This window comes from Melanotaenia boesemani, chromosome 14 (genome assembly GCF_017639745.1).
Source record: "Melanotaenia boesemani isolate fMelBoe1 chromosome 14, fMelBoe1.pri, whole genome shotgun sequence".
NCBI lineage: Eukaryota > Metazoa > Chordata > Actinopteri > Atheriniformes > Melanotaeniidae > Melanotaenia > Melanotaenia boesemani.
In genome coordinates this window covers 29,224,705-29,241,959 of record NC_055695.1, presented here as the reverse complement: position 1 = coordinate 29,241,959, position 17,255 = coordinate 29,224,705, and the positions used below count along the sequence as shown (strand labels likewise).

At 41.9% G+C, this 17,255-nt stretch overlaps 1 protein-coding gene across 4 annotated transcripts in view; it reads right to left on the bottom strand.

Annotated features, from left to right (window-relative positions):
* The window catches only part of gabrb3 (gamma-aminobutyric acid type A receptor subunit beta3), a 36,059-nt gene extending 21,817 nt beyond the window's left edge, over window positions 1–14,242 (bottom strand). For 2 of the 4 annotated variants that reach the window (XM_042006310.1, XM_042006306.1), the window contains exons 1-3: window positions 13,784–14,242; window positions 13,608–13,699; window positions 13,420–13,487 (exon numbers count right to left, since the gene is read on the bottom strand). In XM_042006310.1, the coding sequence (XP_041862244.1) occupies window positions 13,420–13,487; window positions 13,608–13,699; window positions 13,784–13,863 (240 nt within the window). In that variant the 5' untranslated portion in view covers window positions 13,864–14,242. The remainder of the gene's footprint in view (window positions 1–13,419; window positions 13,488–13,607; window positions 13,700–13,783) is intronic. The other 2 variants (XM_042006307.1, XM_042006309.1) reach the window with 2 other exon arrangements.
* Between the last annotated feature and the right edge of the window lie 3,013 nt (window positions 14,243–17,255).

Below are 17,255 nucleotides of genomic sequence, written 5' to 3'. Positions count from 1 at the left end.
AGGATCTGCTTTGCAGCCTTGAGTGCTTTATGTGCAAAGACAGGTGTTTCTCTGCATTGTGGGTAACATCTGAAGAAGTGAATTTGTAAAGTTGTGTAAGTACAGTGTTTTTGTTGAGTGATTGTACTTGTTTTGCATGGAAATGGTGAACAGGCAAACTAGCAAGAATAATGTACAGAATCTGTGTGGAGTTCTGTAACACCTCTGGAGGTGCAGCTACAACCCATGACAACAGTAGAACCAGGACTAGTAAAAGGGTCAATACATTAACATAAATAATTGTCTGTCTTTGTGCTGCTTATTGTCAGTTTGTGTCTCGTTTAAAAAATGTTTTAAAATTATTTAGTGGTTATTTTATGTAACCCTATGCCCCTTTTGGCTGTTACTAGTTCCATTATAGTTAGTTTACATAATTTAGTGCCCGTTACTGAGCTCTAGCTCTGAGACCTCATAACACATTGAACTCATTATGTTTCAGATGGGCAAATCTATTTAGAATCTTAAAAATATGTGTTTCTGACACGTTATGATGGCACAAGGAAATTCATTATGTACATTCCTGGAGGTGTCGTTACCCAGTAGCATCCCATGGCTGAAAAACTGCACTTTGCAACTTTTGCTTCCAGGACTTTTCCAGCTGAGTTTTGCCTTATGTACGGCATCACAGGCTACAACCAGATATCAATGGCAATCCCTGGCAACTGTGGCTGATTCATCAAAGAAATGTAAGACGACATTACTGTCCTAACTGTAAAAAAAACAGTATTAAAAAAAGTTATTGGAGAGTGAGAAGAAAAGAAAGAGAGGAACGGACAGAGTAAAAGATAAAAAGACAACATCGGACTGAAATTTACGGTGCAGAGAGAGCTCAAAGTACAGATAGGATGCAAGATGTATACTGAATTAGCCATCGTTAGGGGATGCCTCACTCAGAAACTCAAGTTCAGTGGTTCCTTTTTAAATCCCAAGCTATTAAAATAATGACTGAAAGTAAATTGTTCCAATTAGTTTAAGACCAAATATAATTAATAATTCCAGCTATGATTCCCTGCAACTAACAGGCTATATATTTAAATCAAATTCTTACGTAATCATCACTCAGCACGGATTCATCTGTACAAAGACAATCTAATCTGAGGCCACACATGTCAGACCACACTGCATGTGGGAATGAAAATGCAACTTCAGCAGAAAGGAATGGAATGATATTGTTTAGGATTATAGATAAACCCAGGCTGCACAGGCTGATGATAAGCGATAGTGCACAAAGATGAAGGTGTTAAAAAATGGAAACCATGACAAGCGGTCTTATCTGTGATCCCACGCTCTTGTGTGTTTAATACTGTATATTCCATCAAGATGGTATGGCTATTTTTAGATGGCTGACAAATCAAAGATGTGACTGTTTCCGTAATGCCTCATGGAGACGCCGTCCCATCATCGCTATCATGGGCAGATCATTTTTAACACATGCTTGCGCGCCACTGGGAGTGTTTATTTTCTCGATGTGTTTGATTTCTCGGGCCAGGGGAGGAGATGCATTTCTTGTGTTCCCATCTGTATGCCCAGAGCCATTAACACAGACAGTCTGAAATGATCATCACAGAAGAGACTGAATGTTTTTACAAGGGATGACCAAAGCAGACAAGCAGATTCTCAAGCTGAAAGCTGGCGTGGGCTCTAATGTGAATATTACATCTGTCCCATTAAGTACTGAATTAACAGATTTTAGATGAGTTTTAAAAAATGGCTTCCAATCAATTAGACTGACTTTTATCTTTTATCCACAATAACAGTAGCATATATAATAAGACTGTAGTAGAAGTCGTGCCTCATGCAAAAAAAAACAATTAATTCTGTACCTGGCAAAAAGCAACTTGCTGTATTTTAAAGGGTTTGTGTCTGGTCCAGACTCCCTGGTCTAGTGGTGCAGCGGTAAAAAACGTCCCCTCCTCAAACTGTTTCTCTCTGTTGTTTAGGCTACTTAAATCTGTGTTTGTGGTATAAAACAACTCCCAAGCAAAGTTAAATTTTGATTTTGAAGTCCAAGAAAAGTAATGCTATTTTCAATACAAATTTTAAATTTGTATCTGAACTTTGCAAAAGCAAATGTAACCAAAAATTATCTAAAAAAGCTGCCTTGGCGTTTCAAATCCATACATACAGCACAATTAACAGCAATTACAGCAAGAGATCAAATTTAGTTTGTGCTCAGACTTATTGTATTTACCTATTCTCACAGTGTAAAAATATTAACAAATTTGTTCTCTCAAAAGTTTTCAGTACTATTTTTCTTACTTTAACCCAGTAAGGAAGAAAATAGAGGCATTATAAATAATAGGAATAGTAATTTGTAAAAACCTAAGGGCTGTCTGAAAAAAAAAACTGCAAAAAGATTTTAAAACTTCATGCCAGCAAAAAAATAAAAAATAAATAATTCAGCTGCTTTAACCTTCAAGCAATGATCTGTTTTGCATTTATTTTGAGTTTTGGGATTAGTCTGGATGATCAGTACCAAGAGAAGCCAGTAGTCAGTAGACTTTAATTCTATAAGTCTGAAATCATCAAATCTGTGATTAAAGTCCACGCCTCTGATTCTGAGGGAATTTGTAGATATTAGGTTGCAGTAGGCTTGGGAATAGTGAAATCCTTTGCAAGTGCAGGTGACATTTTCATCTCCTTTGTTCAAAACTGACTTAATCCCATCTTTGGTAGATTATGTGGCTTTTGACTGAAATCAAATAAAAAAAGAAAAACATTTTTATAAGGAAAAAAAGTTTTACCAAATGTACCAGGACATGATAAAAAATATTCTGAGGCTCTTAACCAGTGACGTTCGGTCAGGGGAGGCAGAGCCTCACCTGCCTTTATTTTCTGTGCGAGTCCAATAATTTTTTTTTTTTTTTTTTTTTTTTTACATTTTCTTAAGTAAAAACATCGAATTTTGTATATTTTCTGATCAATTACAGGTCAGAGACCTGAGATGAGGCAGCGACAAGCTGAGCTTTGAATGCACGATCCTATACACACTGGGTTGTATGACGTGTGCCTGTTTCTGTTTCTCAGCATGTTGCCAATATAAAGCTTACAGAAATATTTATTGTACACCATGTTTTTCTGCAGTCTGTGTAATGTCTTTATTGTAAGCGTCATGGTTTATATTTCTAGGCCTCTAGCAAATGCTCCTTAATCAGGTTCATTCATTCCACCTGGGCTTCCCGGATTGCTCCCTATCCTCACCTGTGCACAGCCCTACTTAAACTCTCCTTCCCTGCCAGATTATCAACAGTGCCAAATTGAGATCCTGTGTTGGTTTGCTGTTCCTGTTTTCTTCTTATGACCAAGCCACGTCCCAGGATTACCCTCGCCTTGCCCTCGACAGATCTTCCTCTCCTTGTGATTATCTGGACACTGACCCCTGCTCTGATCTATGACTACTGATTCTCGCCTACCCCCTTGGATAAGTATCCTGACTTTTGTCTCTCTGTGTATGACCTTTTGTTCTCTTGATCTGGAAATCAGACTTGCACAAACTGTCGGAGTGTTTTCAGATCCCAGAACCAAGCTGTCCTGGAATGTGCGTCCGCCCCATGTGAGCAGACTGCTTTCCCAGGATCTGAGTACCAAACACCATCCTCTCATTCCTCACAATAAACCAACCTCTGTTTAAACGTGTGTGTGTGGCTGAATTTCCGAATCCTTGGGGTCATCCATTACAGTAAATATGTGACATTTTTCACTGATCGGAAGGTGAGGCAGACAGCCACACCTTGAGGGGGCTTGCGTGAGCTGGTGAGTGCTTGTTTCTGTCACGCTTCTACAGACATAGCAGAAGCAGTATATTAATTTTAAAAAACAAACACTATCATTCAGCAGCTTGTAGAACCATCTTTACTTAAAGTAACTTGAAGTTGTTATTTTCAGTATGGTAATCAGTCTCACGCAAAGATTTGTAAGCAATTTACTTCAGTTGCTTCAGTTAATGTTTGCACCTGTTTTTAGGTCCCACTACAGCATTTCAATCAGGTTAAGGCCTGGAGTTTAACTGGATCTTTGCAAGCGATTTGTTCTTTTAGTGTACTGCCTCTGTTAATATATAGTGGTTCAGCTACCCCGCTAGGGGGAGGTAGCGAGTAAATAGTGTACTGCAGCTACCCCAGTATAGTGTAAGAAGAAGTAGAAGAAGGAACAAGTATAAGCAGAAAATGTTTGTGGTTGATGCACTGGTGTTGTAAAAGTTTCATTTCAACAGAGCACAGGAAACACATGTTTTACAGTATCTTCAGGAGAAGGCAAATAAATTTTCAAACAGTCAAGAAGTCTCATACTTTCTTTGAAAGAACTGTTATCTATAGGCCAAACTGAATTCTACATTCACGGAGGGCTGAATATTTAGCTTTTTCAGTCATTTTGTTTATTTACTGATGTGTTTGAGATCTCTGTCCTGTTACATACCAGTTCAGCCAAAATCTGAAAGTTCATTGTCCACTCAGTGACTGCAAGGTGTCCATGTCCTGAGGCAGGAACAAACCCCTATCATCATCCCTCCACCACCATGCTTGACAACTGATACGATGTGTTACATGCTGTGTTTGGTTTTCTACAAATGTTCTGTTGTTAATTCTGACCAAATATGTCCACTTTGGTCTGGTCTGTCCAAAGGACAGAAGTTTTATGGTTTGTTCAGATGCAGCTTTGCAAACCTAAGCCATGGTGCCATGTTCTTTTTAAACCAGTGGTTGGCAACTGGTGGCCTACAGGCCAAAACTAGCCTGCCACCAATAAAATCTGGCCCGCAAGATTACACTTTTTTTTTTTTTTTAAAGATTGCAAGAGTAATGTCTCATTGTGCAGAGACATGGTGCTGTTTGCAGCACTGCTGAAAGAGCATCGTGGCCCCTTTAAGAATGGTTGAGCTGGAGAGAGCTGTATAGCACAGGAGTCAGAGCAGTTGGGAGGGGGATGTCGCTGTGATAAACTTCCTGTTTAGCAGTGAATGTTTTGCTTCCAGCTTTAGCAATAAACACCACACAGCTCTGCTAGTTTCAGCAGAGTCCCCGTTTCTGTTTCACCACTTCTAGGTAAAGTGAATGGAGCTAACCCTGAAGCTAGCTGCTGTGTCACCACTCCTCCGCCTCCCGAGCTTGGTTTGAAGGTGAAAGTGGAAAGTTTACCAGCTGTTTCTATCAGAGTTTTCCCCAAAAGAGCAGAGCAACACTAAATCGTCAAAGAAATGTTGCTTCAGGAGCTAGAACACCAGACAGAAAGACGAGGAAAAAAACTGTTGTTGCTGTGGGTGTGATGTGTAGTTAACCTGACAACCTGGAGCCAGGCCTGAAGGTGGGGCACAGAGGTGCGCGCTTGGCTGGGCCTTTGCCCATGGGGCCCAGTTGGACTCAGCCTGGAAGGGTGACGTGCCCCCCCTCCTGTGGGCTCACCCCCTGCAGGAGTGCAGTGTGAGCTGGACGGTGGCCAAAGGCAGGGACCCTGGTGGTCTGATCCTCAGCTTCAGAAGATAGCTCTAGGGACGTGGAATGTCACCTCTCTGGCGGGGAAGGAGCCTGAGCTGGTGCTCAAGGTTGAGCGGTTCCAGCAAAATATAGTTGGACTAACCTCAACACATGGTTTGGGCTCTAAAACCACTGTCTTTTGAGAGGGGCTAGACCCTCTTCCATTCTGGAGTTGCTCCTGGTGAGCGGCGCCGAGCAGGTGTGAGCATGCTCATTGGCCCCCGACTTGGCGCCTGTATGTTGGCGTTAACCCTTGTGGATGAAAGGGTAGACTCCCTCCACCTTGTGCCTATGCACCAAACAGCAGTTCAGAGTACCCACCCTTTTTGGAGTCCTTGGAAGGAGTGTTGGAGAACACTCCTTCGGGGGACTCCCTCGTTCTGCTGGGAGACTTCAATGCTCACGAGGGCAATGACAGTGAGACCTGGAGAAGCGTGATTGAGAGGAACAGCCCCCCTGATCTAAATTCGAGTGGTGTTTTGCTGTTGGACCTTTGTGCGCATCATGGATTGCTCATAACAAACACCTTGTTCAGGCATAAGAGTGTCCACATGTGCACTTGGCACCAGGACACTTTAGGCCGCAGTTCGATGATCGACTTTGTAGTCGCATGTCGGACTTGCAGCCGCATGTCTTGGACACTCCGGTGAAGAGAGGGGCGAGGTTGTAAACTGCTCACCACCTGGTGTTGGGTTGACTCGGATGGTGGGGGAGGATGCCAGTCAGGCCTGGCAGACCCAAGCGTGTTATGAGGGTCTGGCAGAGTCCCCTGTCAGAAAGAGTTTCAACTCCCATCTCCGGCAGAGCTTCAACCATGTCCCGGGTGAGGCGGGGGACATTGAGTCCGAGTAGGCTGTGTTCCGTGCCTCTATTGTTGAGGCCAGCCGGAGCTGTGGCCGTACGGTCATCGGTGCCTGTCATGGCGGTAATCCCTGAACTCGTTGGTGGACACCAGCAGTAAGGGATGCCGTCAAGCTAGAGAAGGAGTCCTATCGGGCCTTTTTGGCCTGGGGGACTCCAGAGGCAGCTAATGGGTATCAACAGGCTAAGAAGAACGCAGCTTCCACGGTTGCTAAAGCAAAAACTCAGACATGGGATGAGTTTAGTGAGGCCATGGAGAATGACTTCCGGATGGCTTCGAGAAGATTCTGGTCCACCATCCGGCTACTCAGGAAAGTAGTGCTCCATCAACACTGTGTACAGTGGGGATAGGGGACTGCTAACCTCGACTCGGGACGTTGTGAGGCAGTGGAGGGAATACTTCGAAGACCTTCTTGATCCCAACAACATGTCTTCTGATGAGGAAGCAGAGTCTGGGGACCCTGGTGTTGGCTCTCCCATCTCTGGGGCCGAGGTCGCTGAGGTGGTTATAAAGCTTCTCAGTGGCAGGGCCTCAAGGGTGGATGAGGTCCGCCCAGAGTTCCTTAGGGCTCTGGATGCTGTACAACTGTCTGCAGACTTGGAGTGGCAGACTGGGGTGTTGGTCCCCCTCTTCAAAAAAGGGGACCGGAGGGTGTACTCCAACCACAGGGGGATCACACTCCTCAGCCTTCCTGGTAAGTTCTATTCAGTAGTGCTGGAGAGGAGGGTCAGTCATATAGTCGAACCTCGGACTGAGGAGAAGCAATGTGGTTTTCATCCCGGGCGTGGAACAGTGGACCAGCTCTACATCCTCTTCAGGGTCTTGGAGGGGGCATGGGAGTTTGCTCAACCAGTCTACATGTGCTTTGTGGGCTTGGAGAAGGCCGTGTCCTCTGAGGGCTCCTGTGGGGGGGGGGGTACTCCGGGAGTATGGAGTGCTGTTCTGTTCATAACTTTTACGGACAGAATTTCTGGCGCAGCGGAGGTGTTGAGGGGGTCAGGTTTGGTGGCCTCAGGATTGGGTCTCCGCTCTTTGTGGTTGATGTGGTTCTGTTGGATTCATCGGGCCGCAATCTTCAGCTCGCATTGGAGCAATTTGCAACTGAGTGTGAAGCGGCTGGGATGAGAATCAGCACCTCCAAATCTGAGACTATGGTCCTCAGCTGAAAAAGGGTGGAGTGCTTTCTCCGGGTCAGGAATGAGGTCCTGCCCCAAGTGGAGGAGTTCACCTATCTCGGGGTCTTGTTCACGAGTGATGGAAGCATAGAGCGGGAGATCGACAGGCGGATCGGTGCGGCATCTGCAGTGATGCAGACTCTGCATCGGTCTGTTGTGGTGAAGAAGGAGCTGAGCCAAAAGGCAAAGTTCTTGATTTACCGGTCAATCTACGTTCCTACCCTCACCTATGGTCATGAGCTGTGCAAAGAACAAGATCACAAATACAAGCGGCCGAATGAGTTTTCTCTGCAGGGTGGCCGGCCTCTCCCTTAGAGATAGTGTGAGAAGCTCGGTGATCCGGGAGGGGCTCAGAGTGGAGTCGCTGCTCCTCCGCATCGAGAGGAGCCAGATGAGGTGGCTTGGGCATCTGGTCATGCCTCCAGGACACCTCCCTGGTGAGGTGTTCCGGGTACATCCCATTGGAAGGAGGCCCCGGGGAAGACCCAGGACACACTGAATGGACTACATCTCTCGGCTGGCCTGGGAACACCTCGGGATCCCTCCAGATGAGCTGGTAAATGTGGCCGGGTCTAGGTTTCCCTGCTCTGGCAGCTCCCCCCGCGACCTGACTTCAGATAAGCGGCAGAAAATGGATGGATGGATGGATGGATGGATGGCTGGATGGATGGATGGATGGATGGGGAGCCCACACATTGTTAAATATATATAACAAAGTAATAAACATTCATGTATGGAACACACACATTATACAACATCTCACACATATATATATATATATATATATATTGGCCCGCCATTCAGCTGGTCAGAAAAAATCTGGCCCCAGACCAAATAAAGTTGCAGATTCCTGTATTAACAGACGAGGCTTTCTTCTGCAACCCTTCAAAACAAGTCATAACTTGTTCATTCTTTTTCTAATTGTACTGTCATAAACTTTAACATTTAACATGCTAACTGAGGCCTGGAGAGTCTGAGATGTGGCTCAGGGGGTTTTGGAAGTTTCTCTGAGCATTACATGGTTTGACGTTAAGCTGAAGCCCCGAGTCAAGAAAGTTTTCCACTTTGTTCATAATCTTTCTTCCTGTGGAATAAAGGACTCTAAATAGTTTGAAAATGGTTTGCAGATTAATGAGCAGCAGCAGTTCCTTCTCTAAAATGATTTATGATGAGGGAAGTCCAGTTAACACTAAATATGTGTAGTGTTGGCTTGTTCTGTTAATACTTTACAGTAAAAACAGGCGAATTTCAGGTATAGTTGCGAATGGTGATTAATCATGATTAATTGATTAATTCATTTGACAGCCCTAGTATGTATGTGTGTATATATATATATATATACACATACATACATACATACATACATACATATATATATATATATATATATATATATATATATATATATATATATATATATATATATATATATATATATATATTGTGTGTGTGTGTGTGTGTGTGTGATGTGTTTAAGTCTTTCTCTGCCACTACATCTACTGGTAACCTGTTGACTGGACATTTAAGGATAATAAATGACATTTAAGGATAATAAATACAGACATTTCCATATATAATGGAGATCATGGCTGGTGAGGAGAAAATCTTCCATCCAAGCCATCCAATTATATGCTTTGGGCTTCATTTATTTTCCAAAAACAAGAATAAAACTATAGAAAGAAGGAAAGTTATTATCTGTCCATACAGCCACTGTGTGATTTAATAGGTTGTTTTATAATATATATATATATATATATATATAAACAGGGCTAAACTATAACTTGGATTACACTTAAAATAACCAGATTATTGTTAACAAACATAAACTCAATATGTCTGGAAGCCAGCATTAACCTCTCTGTGGTTTTCATTGAGCCTCAGTGTGCTGCTGTAGAGATGCATTTAAATGCAGCACGAGTACATTTCATCACACACACTTGTCAGGACAGCATGTCAGGGGCTATTTCCTCTCAGACCATGTGATTGGACATCAAGCTCTGTCAGCAGTTCAGTCCACTGATAGATGGCATAAAGGCATTAAACTCATGGCATGCCAACCTCAGAGCACTGGCACACACACACCTCTAAAATCTGGCTATTTCAGTATTTTATTTCATTATTTTCTTGTTGTGTTATGATAAAAAGAAAAGGCATAGCAACAACACTTACTGACCTTATATTCTAACAGGATCATTAGGGCATCGCTGCAACAATCACACAGCCAGTGAACCAAGATGTGCAATTATTCAACTAATCTCACACAACAAATGAGCAGATCCTTCTAGACAACAGAAAAAGTGCCTAAAAATAAACAATAACAAGAGTAAATATGACTTGTTTGTGTTTGCCAACATATGAAACTGGATTCATTTTTTAGTTTAAACAGAACTATAGCTGTAGCAATCACCTTTTAAAATGCAGTATGTGCCGATGCTTTATAAAATTAGCACCAAAAGCAAAAATCAAATATATTTCCAGGGCTAGATTTACACTGGGGCTTTCGGAGGAGCCTTATTTTCGCACATACACCGTGACTTCACATGTCACGTGCACACGCATTTATATTAGTGCACGTAGCGCGGTCAAAAATATGGTTACTATTGAATAAACTACTGAATGCAGCTTGTTTAACCAGAAACAGCAACAGAGAGTTCTTTAACCACAAAAAGAAGCACATCAGGTGGTTGTTTGGACACTCACAGACAACAGACAAACAATGCTGCTGTGCGCGTGCTGAAGGAAACAGAATGGATCATCTGCGTCGTTTGGAAGATTTTTAGGGCTCCCCCTAAGTATCAACTGAATCTCTTAAGGGAGCTCTTCTGCCTTTCAGGGGAGCCAAGCTCCCCTTATCTCCCCTGTAATTCGAACCTGATTATTTCCCCCTTAATAAAACCAGCCCTATATATGTGGACAATGACACAAGTTTTGTTTTTTTCGTGTTTACCAAAATATATTCAAGATTCAGTTATCTAATCAATTTTTCCTTAAAGTGCAGACTCTCAGCTCCAATTTAAGGGTATTCACATCCAAATTTGAGAAAAGGTTTAGGACTTACAGCTCTTTAATGCCTCTTTTTCAAAGGACAAAAAGTAAGTGGACAGTTAAGCTTAAAGCTATTTCATGGGCTTCATGGGCTATTCCCTCATTAATCCATCATCAACCAAAAAGATAAAAGGTCTGGAGTTAATTCCAGTTCTTGCATTTGCATTTGTAATCTGTTGCTTTGAACCATCAACATGCAGTCAAAGGAGCGCTGATGAGTTTGAAACAGACATCCTTAGGGTGGAAAAAAAAAATCCATCATAGAGACAGTAGAAATGTTATGAGTGACTAAATTAATAGTTTGGTTCATTCTGAGAGGAAGAGAGGACACTGGTGAGTGTGGAAACTTAAAAAGGTCTGGACATCCATGGAAGAGAACAGCGGTGGATGTTTGCAGGATCCTTTCCATAGTGATGAAAAAACCCTTCACAACATCCACCCAGGTGCAGAACAGTATCCAGAAATCAGGTGTATTTGTATTTAAATCTACCATGAAGAGAAGACTTCATGAGGTCAAATACAGAGGGTTCACCAAGTCCAGATTAGACTTTACCAAAAAGCGGCTAGAAAAGCGGCTCAGTTCTGGAACAGCATTCTGTGGACAGATGAAACAAGCTCAACGTGAACTAGCATGATGAGAAGAAGAAAGTATGGAGCGGGCTTGGAACAGATCATGATCCAAAGTACATCTTCTGTAAAACATGGTGAAGGCAGTCAGGCGGTGTGTACATGGCTACCACTGGCTCTGGGTCTCTGGTGTTTATTGGTGATGAGACAGCAGACCAAAGCAGCCAGATGAAATCTCAAGTTTTACTTTCTGCTCACATTCAGCAAAGGTGACTGGATGTCAGAGTACAGATGAAAAATTACCCAGAACACACTGTGAAAGCATCCCAGGAGTTTTTTTAAGGCAAAGAAGATGAATATTCTGCAATGGTTGATTCACTCATCAGATACAGAATTGGGCCGATACCGATACTAGCATTGGAAACACTCGCTGATTCTAACAAAAGTAAGGGGATCGGTATTGGCAAGTATTTCTGTCTAAACACCATCAGATACCATGAAAATGTAATTATAATTCTTTCTTTCCTGCCCAACACACCACACACAGGAAGTTACACAGTCTTGCGTGTCCGTTGCTTTGAGCTGGTATCGGATCAGTACTCTGTATCGACAGATATCAGAATCAGTATCTGACAGAAGAAAATGGCATCGGAACATCTCTAATCAGTTTTCAAGCCAGTTGGCCATGAGTTTGAGAGGGGGAGGGCAGAAAGACCCACAAACAAGCAACAACTAAAGACAGCTGCAGTAAAGGATCACAGAGGAGGAAACCCAGAGTTTGATGATGTTCATGGGTTCCAGACTTCATGCAGTTTTTGTCTGTAAAGGATTCTCATCAAAGTATAAAAATAAACATTTTATTTACAGTAATGCTGATTGTCTAATTACTTTTGAGTCCCTGAAATGAGGAGACTTTGCATAAAAATGGTTGCAGTTCCTAAATGTTTTATAGGATATGTTTGTAAAACCCCTTGAATTAAACCTGAAAGTCTGGATTTCACTTACATCTCAGTTGTTATTTTAAATCCAATGTGGTGGCATTCAGAGCCCAAATTCTGTCTGTAGATCATTAAAAAGTCTGATTTGTAATGACTTGTAAGGATTGTGCTTTTGTGGAATGAGCAACACAGCTAAACATGTGGGTGCTGCCCCAAAAATGTACCAACATTCCCTGAAATATGCTCCCGTTGGTATTCCCTTTTGCTGATAGTGTCTTGGTAATTTTGATTATTGTACTCTCTCACCATAATTAGGAAAAAACATTTTTCACATTTTATTATTTTCCACAATCAAGGAACTCAGTAGCATGTTTAGGATCCATACACACCCACGACAGCATGACACCTCCTCCTCATGCTGGTCACACACTGCTGTAGGATGGCATCCCATTCCTCAACCAGAAGTTGTTGAAGGTCAACCAGTGTAGTTATGTTGGTTACTTTAACGTGAACAGCTGATCCCGCAAGTGGGGTTGAAGTATGAACTCGCAGCGGGTACTCTGTGATGATCTGGACTCTGTAGGGGAGGGCGCTGTCATCCTGGAGGATGGAGTAAGGTCCCAGTTTCCCAGATGTGGGATCACCACTGGCTCTAAGTTCTCATTCTGATACTGTATGTCTGTCTATCACTAAGGTGTCTTTCACACATCTGTGACTGGAACACATCTGGCAGCACTTGAATCACAAAACAAGAGGGAATACCAACAGGAGAATATTACAGGAGATTTTGGCACATTTTTGAGGGGCACAACCCACATGTTTAGTTATACCCCTTTTTAATCGTGATTAGTCAGGTTTTCCAACAATTTATAACACCAATTGGAATTATTAAAGGGGATAAATAATCAACCAAAAACAAATTTCCTTATTTTTGTTTGTCAAGTTTAGATCAACTGAATGTCATCCAGCTATTTGAAATGACTTATTTTAAGTGTTATGAACTACATTTATTGGACTTTATTAACCAAGCCTTAACAGATCATATCAAAGTAATTTATTAAAAAAACAACATATTTCCAGCTGATGTTACTCTTTTGGATGCAAGGCTAAAATAATTTATTAGCAATTTTACAGTTTCACAGTTGATGAATTATTGTAAAAATGTCAGTATCATAAATTAGGTCCTGATGAGAAACGCATGGGTTCTTAAGGGGTAATAAAGATTTATCAAAGCATGTTCACTAATTAGGATAACACAAGTCCGTGGGATTTTTCACAACCTGGCAACCCAAGCATTCTCGTTTCTAATTTAAACAACTTACCATGTTAACTTCTGACACCATGTCTATACTCGCCACGTCTATACTCATGCCAACAGCAACCGGGGGACCTTAAAAGAAATAATATAAAAGTTCATTATGGGCGACTGATTCAGTCACAAAAAGCAAACAAAGTAAACAAAAGGGGAGATATTAAAGTGCGAAATAACGATAAACGACCTGAGTCTTACCTCCAAAGTCTGGCCGAAGACGAATATCGTATCCTTTCAACAGTTTATCTACAGTCTCTTTGACGAAAGACATGTTCCCCGGTTCGTTGACGCTGAAAGACAGAAGAAAATGCTTTAAGTCCTCTTCAAAGTCGACACCCCGACGTGTCGGGTTTTAACCCCGCAGCCACACTTACCTCTGGGCACAGCACATCACAGCCACGGCCAGCGGCAGTGAAACAAAGTCAAGGAGCCCTGTTCTCTGGCTTCCCCACATCCCCCCGCGTGCTGTCTGAATGAAGGAAGCTGGCCAGCCTTCAGCTAACGACTCAAACGAAGGTGCAAAGTCAGCCTCGCCCACATGAGGTGACACTTCTTCCACATTACTTCCACCTCAGGCTCCAGCCGGTGCTCCAGAGGACAGAGACGTGGTGACTTTAATGTCAGAGGAGTTAGTTCGTCGGTTGTGAAACGACGGCGGCGGAGCCGTGAAGCCTCAGACTGACTGCTCGGTGTTTCCCTATCCTCTGGTCCCACTTTGGTTACCGTTTTATTATACTCATTTTAAGATTAGAAATCCACAGACCAACCTTCCTTGATAAAAATTAAAGAAATAAAAGGTTAAATTAATATAAAGCTGTCACCCGGGATAGATAGATCGATCTCAGGATTTTGAAAAATTTGGCTCTCCTAACAATGATTAATGGATCACATGACATTAAAAAATGATCAGTAGCAGCTTATTTAGGCAGCAATGGCGTACTAAGGGGTGGGGAAATCAGGGGGTCCTGCCCATTACTGAAACCACCATAGGAGTAGTGATTGTGCCATGTTTTGATACCTCTGTGTTTGATTCATGCTCACAATGGTGATGAGAAACTCAACTCTTTTTACTGAATTTTTTTTCCACGAGTCACTCACAAAGAAGAATTGAGTCACAGAGGCTACATTCTCACACCAATTCTATTTTTTCCCCATGTGTAACCTAAATTCAACATTTTGTTTTATGGCACTCTGAACACATATCTGATTTTTAAAACCAAGCCAGACTACTTTCATATGTAGCACTAAATCGGAACCATGTCTGAACTTTGTCAAAGCCATATAGGTCACAATTCTGAGAGGAAACGGGACATAGAAAGATTGAATTTAAACAATAGACAGAACGATGTTATATCATAATTGTTTCCGTCTATGACTGCACAACAACTTCAGCCTCCATATTTACCTTCCTAAACACAGCATGCCATGCACAACGTCACGTCTTCTTCTGCACATGTGGGTCACATCAGGGCTGTAGACTATTCACGCTGGAGTCTAATGGATGTTGCATTTAAATGACAATGTGGACAACCAAAAAAATAAATAAATAAAAATAAAAAAACAACTCCCAAAAATTTTATTTTAGCAGTTTGAGGAATTATAGAATAGAAATACTTTATTATTAATCCCTTTGGAGAGTCCTCAGGGAAATTTGGGTTTTGAGTGATTTATTCATTTACAACATTTTGCTGTGAGTTAAATAGTGAAAAGGGGAAGTTGAGTTGAAACAACAAACTAGAGCTGTTTCTTTTATTAATGTAACCATATAAATATGATATATTTTTTACCAATGCAGTTAGAATAGTAATTGCAAGCTAGCGGTACCTGTGATGAGTCAGTGAACGAGTTGATAGTGACCAGGAATCACGACTCATGAGTCAGTAAAATGACTCTTATGGTGCATTCACACCAGGATAGTTTGCTAGACTTGGTACACGCAACACTACTCAGACAAATCAGACCTGTAAAATAATGTTTTAATAAACTCTGCACACATGATCTTCTGATCTGATGGTGCCCTGATACCCGGGGTATGCAGCTGGAACATTGGGGTGGGTGGGAATCTGATCTTTTAGAACCATATGACTCTGCATAACATTTAAGATCCTTTGGTAGAGGACTGTTCCTTGTTCCAGAGATTAGGTTTAAGACCAGAAGTCACAGAGCATTTGTGGTCAAAACTCCCTAAACTCTGGAACGAGCTGCCTGAGATCAGGTCAGCAGTCTTCTTTTTAAACTTTTCTTTTAAGATATTTTTATCAGAGCCTTTTCTTATTTTATCTAACAGTTCTGATTTTGTTTATTGATTGAGTTGCTGCCTGAACTATAATTCCATTGTTGTATTTTCTTGTTTTAGGAACACGAAGCAGCTATAGCAGTCCAAAGTTGGATTTGTGTGGTTTATCAGACAGAAAGTAATCACAATAAAAATAGAAAAGGGTTCAGCAGATCGCCCAGATTTTGTTATTGCTGATTAGTGTTAATGCCTTTATTACTGTAAAAGATGCAAGCTTTTTGTGCTTATTAGCACTCTCCCAGTAATGTGGGCATACACCACTTTAACTATCATTATCCTACTTGAACAGCTTGCCATGTTTTACTTCTAGGATGTAACAAGGCCGCTGAAGCAGCTCCCTCTCCCACATTGTCAAGACCATAGCGTTTAATTTCTCCTTCCTGAGCTGTTTTTATTCACCCCTTAAAGCGCAGCGCATTTTGAAAAGACGAAAGTAGATGGTATAAATGTTTGAGGTCGATACACCGACCTTCATGTCTTAGAGGCCTTTATGTTAACATGTACTGAAACATTAACATTTAGGCTTAATGATGCAGTAATAAACAAAGACAGCAGAGACCAGAACACTGCAGTTTCTTTGGGGGCCTGAAGTGAACCAAGAAAATAACCACTACACCATTAGGGCCCATTTATGCTGCCTTACGTACATAAATAGGGACATCCATTTCAAGTGTTGTCATACTCCATCATTCTCATACTTCCATGTCGTTGCCATGTTTGTTGTCAGTTCCTCCGCTAGTGGGCAGTGTTGCGATCCGACGTCAGTTTCAGACACCGGTTAGCGGTGGTAATGCATCGTTATAAAGTAGTTTTTTCAACCACCCAACACGCTCTAAACACTCGCACACTCATGTTTCTCCAAAAGCTCGTGCAATTTTGATAGTAGTTGTCCCAATTTTCATTGTTTTCTTGCTTTAGTTTCTTTTCTTCTTGATCCTCTTCTTCTTCTTCTCTGGTCTGTTTCTTTCATTGGTAGCATGTCTGCTATTCTGCTTAGGACTGCCCCTGCGATTTCCAGTGGTATTGCTTTGTTTTCTGTCAAGTGACGGATGGCTAAGATCTGTGAAAACAGACCAAATTATGTGCATAATCAATTTAAGAGACTTCTTCTGCGTTGAGCATAAATGGGCCTTAACACCACCAACAACAACCAAAACCGTTGATACTGGGGATGCGCATGACTAGTCGACTAGTCGAAATGCTGCACATAGTCAACTGCAATTTTTAACAGTCTACCAGTTTTGTTTGAAGGAGAGTTATATTTCATTGTGCAGATGTGGAACTGATTACGGCACTGTATCATAATAATGCCCCCTTTAAGCGCTCCAGAGAGTGACACAGCACTGGTCTGAGTTAGAGGGGATTTAGCGCAGAAAAAGTTAGCTATGAGAAACTGTTTAGCACAGAATGTCCCATTTTTTGACACAAGCTTCAGCTATAAACACCACACAGCTCTTCTAGTTACAGCAGGGTCCCATGTCGGCTTTACCTCTGCTGGATAAAGTAAAGGGAGTTCACCCTGAAGCTAGTTGCAGGAGGAATCGCTTCGC